General features: G+C 38.0%; 1 protein-coding gene across 1 annotated transcript; it reads left to right on the top strand.

Moving 5' to 3' along the window:
• Positions 1-881: 881 nt before the first annotated feature.
• Positions 882-5,898, top strand: LOC118755539 (odorant receptor 22c-like; the record flags this gene model as incomplete). Its single annotated transcript, XM_036490373.1, has 5 exons — positions 882-932; positions 1,047-1,344; positions 1,628-1,811; positions 5,049-5,239; positions 5,717-5,898. Coding segments are annotated over exons 1-5 (906 nt in total), but the record flags the coding sequence as incomplete, so codon positions are not given.
• Positions 5,899-7,651: the final 1,753 nt, after the last annotated feature.

The raw sequence follows: 7,651 nt of genomic DNA, 5'->3' as shown, positions 1-7,651 counted from the left end.
TATTGCTTGTAAGTGAAATACTGTGCCATGATTCTGTAGAAGAGTTGCTGGTTCTCCTTCGATCTTCGTGTGACGTATTATAAATAATGCATCGTAATATGGTTTGGTATCTCGAAAGGCTTCTATGGGACTCATTGCTGATATGATGGTTGCCCTCCATGTCCCTTATTTGGATGTGTCTCCGTTGAACACTGGTAGCCGTTCGAATAGTCTCAAATTTATTTCATTTGCATTGTTTATCCTGGGACTTATCGGTTGGAATTCTTCGATTTCAGGTACTTGCGCTTGCTGCAGCTGGGCTAATTGTGCTTCTACAGCGGCACAAGCTTGTTCGAAGGTTACTACCCTTGCCTCCATAATAATTCCTCTGCCTTGATCAAACACTTGTAATCGTTTTTTTCGGAAGCGGTCCAGTTTTATTTTTGGTTCTCCTTGTCCTCTTTTTCAGGACGTGTGGAATTTGATTTTTTAGGAGTTCCTTTTATTATTCACATACCCGGTTAAATTCATACTCTTGATGTACATAAATAAATATAATTTTACAGAATTTTCTTGATAGGCTAGTCCGATCTAATTATCTTTAGTGCAAATAAAACAAGTTTATTCCACTATTACAGCCCTATTACAGGGCTTGTTTTATTTGCACTAAAGATAATTAGATCGGACTAGCCTATCAAGAAAATTCTGTAACATATCCAAACCGATCGGAAGCAACAAAAACTAAATATAATTTTATTGGTACCAAGATGTACTTAAATCAATTCTAACCTGAAGTTCATATGCTTCAGTATAATAGAAGACTAACTTATTTCAATGCTTAATCCTCTATTTATAGGCTCTGGTTTCTTTTGTTTATTGGTTGCTGATAATCTTCAATAGGAATGTTTTGGTTGCTGATAATGTTCAATCTTTTATTTGCTGACAATGTTTTGGTTGCTGAGAATCTTCAATAGGAATGTTTTGGTTGCTGATAATGTTCAATAGGAATCTTTTATGTAAACTACTGATTCTGTATCATACATTGGATGATGTCATCGGTACAGTAGTGTATTTTCTGTTACATTAACTCGCGCATCGCCGGTTTTTGGCCTCAATCACCTAACGGCCCGCCGCACACATCTCTAACGGTATTGCGTTTCTGCGTGAATACATTTGCAGTTGCTTTAGGCGCCTTCGGTGAGAATTTCTACGGTTTCATGTATCTGGACGATCTTTTTAGTGCACTTGAGGCATTCTGTCCAGGAGTTACCAAGGTCATATCGCTGTTAAAGATGACCATGTTTTTTGTACGCCATAAGCGTTGGCAACGTGTGATTCATGCGATGCGTATGTTGTTGTTGCAGGGTAAGTACCAGCAGCGTTTGAGAATATGTGTAGCGGAAATTCGTGCATAACTACATATACTTACATAGCATAAGTGTTTACCGGCCGGAGTGTAGAGTAAAGACGGTGCTCTGGTCGCCTGTGTGCTAAAGTTTTTCTACAAACATTTGCATTCCGCGGTTTTTGGCAGAATGCCATTGCGAAATCTGTTGTTGTGTGCTGTGTAGCTTTCTTTATTTTATGTGCTGTACAACATTTTCTCGTTTGTTACTTCTTCTCGCATCGCACACACACACACCCACAGATACCAGCATCGAGAAGCGTCGCATCATGGAGCCACTGGCCTCGTTTGCATCTCTGCTGTCCTTTGTGCTACTCGCAGCTGGTTCGCTAACGAATACGTTTTTCAATGTTTCGCCGCTGGTGAAAATGGTCTACTACAAATGGCAATCGCAGGAAATGCCGTTGCTGTTGCCCTTCAAAGTTGTGTAAGTTGATGGCGAAGTGTTTTGCGTTTTTGTTTAGTTTAGCGCAACTAACTATGTGTAAAAGGAAGGAAGGAGTAGAAGCCAATGTTTAAGCCGAAAGATCCTCTGGTTCCTTATCTTTCCACACGATTCTATTTCTTTTTTGGTTCTTCCGTGTGTGCGATTTTAAATTATTTTTAAGAAATGTGTTTTCAATTTGAAATTAACTTTGTTTGAATGATTGTAAGAAATGTATGTTTACATACCTTTGGCTGTAGCTGAGTTTGCAGGGGTGCTTGCTGTTATTGGTTAGATTCCAGACGATCCCAAGATGTTAAATTGTTAACACAAATTTTTGTTTTATATTACCAAGCTATGAAAAAGCATCTGGAAACGTATTTAAAAAAAAAAAAGCCGCCAAACACATATCTATGTAAAGTAAACAAGCCTCCCGCTGCATCCCTTTTTCGATAGTTTCGAACTAGTTCTAAATTCAACAGATCTAGATCTCTAGATCTTCGTTCTGCATCCCTTTTTCTATAGTTCCGTACCAGTTCTAAATTCGGCACTTTAGATATAGATTTCTAGTGAAAAAAGTGAAAACTAATCAGTTTTTAAAAAATACCACTTTTCGGTTATTTTGGACTGGTGGGTATCTAGTTACTATCGGACTGGTTCGTTTTTGGCGAAAAAGATTCAGTACGGAACTAGAAATTTGATTCACTAGTCCGCAGTTTCCCTGCAGGGTTTGAACCAGCATGCTAAGGATGCACAGGTTAGGTTAGGTAAACTCCCTGAAGCTATGAAAAGAGTTCACTCGGAGACCACAACGACCATTTCCGATACTGCGGAGTTTCTCCATGTCTATCCTTACGTGTCTTTAAACCATTTTGATACTCTAGCGAAAGCTAGCAGCCCTTCCGGGGGAGTTTACCCTAAGATATCTTTCGTCAAGAAATTTGAGAAGCTTTTTCGGACTGATGAGCACTCGCTGGACGGGATCTGTTCCTCCTCATCTCTGGAACTTCTGCAGAAGTCGTTATACGGGGCCCGAACCTGGCGGCCATACAAAGGCATAGGAATTGCTCCAACGCTTCCTTGGTTCAAGGCTCTTCGCTTCATGCTTTCCCGGCAACGTCAGTACGAATCGCGTGTAACTCTTTTCAGTTTTATCTCGAAACTACTTGCCTTTGCTTGACCTACCGATCTCGTGCAATAGATTTTCTAGAGCTTTTCATTAATCAACATCCAACGGATCGATAAAGAAATGTTTTTAATATTGTAGCCTGAAAAGGGGTTTAGGGGAAGGCTATGGTCAAATGATCTATTTGATCGAGCCTCGACCGCACTTGACAGGGATACTGGAAAAATTTTGCATTAAGAGACGGCATTTGAAGAGAAGAGATATTGCAACCCGAATCCTAAAAAGCTCAGTTTCACGCGAACTCGTGCTGCTCTATTTTTCCCAATAGCTGCACTCCGGTGCCTCTAAACGAGCGCTTTTTCGAATAACCTCTTTCTTTCCACTAGGCGAAAAGAGTAGTCGAGAGTTAAAAGTTGCTTTTGCTGATTGGGTTAATTTTTTTGTGGCACTTTGCAAGTTACTACGCAGATTGCATCATCGGTGACACCATGTCATACTCTAGCGAGCTTCAGTTTTCTTTTAGTAAAAAAAATTGTGTAACTCTACCTATGACGTCGTTAGAGACTGACTGAGGAAGGTTTACTGGCCTTACTACCACCACGATTGCGTTGGCCAACTATTTTGGGTTTTTTTTTAAGAAAGTCAAGTTTAAATAGGCCGAAGTTGAGACAGTCACCTGTTCTACCTGGAAGACACTACATAACTATTTCGAGAGTACACCATTCACTTAGCCCAGTTGTAAAGCCAATAGTCACTTATACATCCATAGCATTATGGACTAAGGCTGCGCGAATGAACAAAGAACAAACTGCGACTCGAAAATATATTGCTCCAAAACTAGAAAGTTCTAAGAACCTTGGAGTACTCATAGTAATTCCAGTTCTCTGGAGCACAGGGAACTCATACACCAAATCTAATGGGAAGGTTTTGGTATACAGATGGATCTAAGCTGGAATATGGAAAAACTGAGGCTATCATATTTGGGCCGAACTTCAAAAAATCGACACTACTGCATCAGCCATATTGAATGTACCATTTTGAATTTTTGAAAATTGGTTTAAGTTTTTCTCAAAGCACATTTGGATATCAAATTTCGTAAAATTTATAATTTTACAATTTTTCAAAATCCATTCGCCATATTGGATCCGCCATTTTGAATTTTTGAAAGCTGATTTCAGTTTTGTAATCAGCCAGTCAAAGAACCTATAGATATCATACATCATAAAAATCTGAATTTTTTTCAAAAACCATGCCGCCTTTTTGAATTTTTGAAAAAGGATTTCGGTATAAAACTTTATAAAAATTATATTCAACAATTTATATTGAGCTCGAGGCCATTTTTTATATGAAAATTTATTGTGGAAAAGCAACATTCGGCGGATTCAGTTATGCATTCAGCGACTCAAAGAACCTATGGATATCAAAATTTCATGAAGGTTTAACAAGTTTATTAAAAATCCATTCGCCATGTTGAAATTTTAAAAATTGATTTCAGATTCGCAATCAGCAATCCCAAAAACTCTTGAATACCAATTTTGATAAAGTTTAAAAAATTACAAGGTAATATTCTATTGACCTATTGCTGTTGTTAAGGCTTGTTTTTCGCCATAGAAACCGTAAATGAACTGATCTAGAAAAATGGCAAATATTGGTACTTTTTTGTCTCTACTTTCCGAAAATGCCTGATATTTTCATGGGTGCAAAAAAAGTTAAATTTGGTGGGACAGTGTAGTATGCAACTCTCAATTTTTAAATAGAGTAGTAGTCGTTTCTTTTATAGAAAATTGCATACGGCCGATGAACACATTCATGTATGAGAAAAATAGTATCCCTTTCTGAACAATTTATTTTTCCACCAACATGTTAGCATATGAGCGCACATACTTACATACATAACCTATAAACATAAATAGCCCATACAATGTTTAGTAGAATTTATAAAATGAAAAGTCAGCGCGTATGACAACCAGCTGTCGTTGCAGCAACAAATTCAATATATCCATTGAAAAGTGCCTTTATGTTACAAATGTATTTACGCGCGCAGGCAACATTTTTTACTTACTCTTTCAATATGCCAGCCTTTGTATTTGTTTTTTTGTTTGTAAATATTTCAGTTTGCCGGAACTGCTTGTCAATTTACCCTATTCCCCAGCCACCTACCTGATGCTGACGCTGTCCGGCGCCATGACAGTGTTCACCTTCAGTGCCGTGGATGGATTCTTCCTTTGCGCTTGTTTGTATACGTATGAATTGTTTCGTATGTTGCAATTTGACATACGCCATACATTCGCTGAATTGCAAGAACGTGAGTAAAACCAGCAGCCGAATGCAGTGCGCACTAAATGCACGTACATACATACATACATACATACATAGACGTTTACACCAAGATTCTTTACATAACCACCCAAACATGTGAACATGCATGCATATGTATGAGCATGCATTGCACATGCACCAACCAATTACTTACACATAAATGTTTACATACATACATATGCATTTTGTGCATGCCCTACACGTACACTCGGCCGCCCGGCGCTACTCTTCACAAAGTGAATGACTACATGCCACAGCGGCTAGCAATTCACTAACTGCACTCACTCATCTAAGCGAACGTTAAATAGTGATTGATTCAATTTAAAAATTTTTGCAAACCCTTTCGGCTTCTCCTCCTCCACTGCAACTCATCTGCACTTAACAAGCGTAACTTTTACTTTCCCGTGCCCGTGTTCCTCTTCCTCGTATGAACATCTTGGTCATGTACAATCGTGGTTGTTAGTGGAGTATTCAACGTTGTTGCAAAATGTGCGGATACAACGTCGTTTGGCGGTGCTGGTTGAACGCCACAACAAAGTCATCGATCTGTGCAGCGAGATCGCATCGGAATTTACACTCATCGTGCTGATGCATTTTCTTTTAGCCGCGCTGGTATTGTGCTTTAGCATTTTGGACATGATGCTGGTGAGTTGATGAGATGCTTGCTCGCTAGATTACTATACTTTTTCCACTTCGTTACCATCAATGTTTCCATTACCATTACGCTGTTTTTATACCCGAGCGCACTTGTGCACAAGGGTATATTAATTTTGTTCACATAACGGTTGTTTGTAACAGCCAAAACGAATCGAGATAGATATAGACAAATGTATACATAAATGATCAGGATGAAAAAAGAAATCGATTAAGCCATGTCTGTCTGTCCGTCTGTCCGTCCGCCCGTGTACACGATAACTCGAGTAAAAATTGAGACATCTCAACGAAATTTGGTATGTAGGTTTCCCTTAATCCAAGGTAGGTTGGTATTGAAAATGGGCGAATCGGACTTTAACCACGCCCACTTTCCATATAACGGTAATTTCCAGAAATACGAAAACTGCGATATTTTAGTAACTACTGAAGATAATTCACTCAAAATTGATATTTACAATAATTTTTAGACGACAAATAAGAATATTATAAATTTTTGGAAAATGGGCGTAGCCACGCCCACTTATGGTTACATGTGTATATCTTGGTAACCGCTGCACCAATTTCTTCCAAACTTCGCACAGTTGTTGGCCTTCGCACAACATACCAAATGGCCGAAAATTTTTAAAATCGCTCAATAACCACGCCCACTTCCCATATAACGGTAATTTCCAGAAATACGAAAACTGGGATATTTTAGTAACTACTGAAGATTATTCACTCAACATTGATATTTACAATAATTTTTAGACGAAAAATAAGAATATTATAAATTCTTGGAAAATGGGCGTAGCCACGCCAACTTATGGTTACTTGTGTATATCTTGGTAACCGCTGCACCGATTTCTTCCAAACTTGGCACAGTTGTTGGCCTTGGTACAGCACAAAAAAATCGCCGAAACTTTTTAATATCGGACAATAACCACGTTCACATCCCATATAACGGTAATTTAGAGAAATACAATATCTTCGATAAATCAGTAAATATTGAAGCTAATTTATTCAAAATTGATGTTTGCAACATTTCTTTACCAAGAAATACGTTTATGGTAAAATTTTGGAAAATGGGCGTGGCACCGCCCACTTATGATCACATATAAGTATATCGGTAATTTGTACCAAACTCGGTGTGGTTATTGTGCTTGCCACATATAAGCAAAACGTTGAAAATTATTGAAATCGGACTAAAATTACGGCCGCTTTTCATATAACGGTAAATTTCAGAAATGCTTGAAACTTCAATATTTCGAAATTGAAGGACGCTAATTTACTCAAAATTGATACACCCCGGCTTACCATCTAGCGGAAGGTTTCGAAAAGGTGAAAAACATATATTAAATACTTGCGCCGGGTTTTTAATGTTCGGCTCCGCCCGAACTTAGACTTTCTTACTTGTTTAAGTTTAGGTTTTAAAAGTCCTGATTTCTTTCGAGCAATACTCGATTCTTTACCATTATCATTACCTTTGACATTACCGTCACTCCTAGTATTAAAATGCTATTACTATCACCATTATCATTGCAATTACCATTACCAATACCATTACAATACTATTACCATTACCATTACAATTACCTTCTTCTAAAGCTTAAGTTTTACATTTTCTGCTTTCTCTCGAGTAATACTCAATTATGTTCCATTACCATTACCATCAAAATTAAGTTTAAAGCTTCCTTCTTTCTTGGTATAAGTCAATTTTAACATTACAATTACCATTAGCATTACGATTACCATTACTAAGTTTTAA

Source organism: Rhagoletis pomonella, unplaced genomic scaffold, assembly GCF_013731165.1.
Source record: "Rhagoletis pomonella isolate Grant_MI unplaced genomic scaffold, Rhpom_1.0 Rhpom_scaffold_06520, whole genome shotgun sequence".
Lineage (NCBI taxonomy): Eukaryota > Metazoa > Arthropoda > Insecta > Diptera > Tephritidae > Rhagoletis > Rhagoletis pomonella.
Note: the sequence above shows the minus strand (reverse complement) of the source record. Positions and strands in the feature narration are given on the sequence as shown.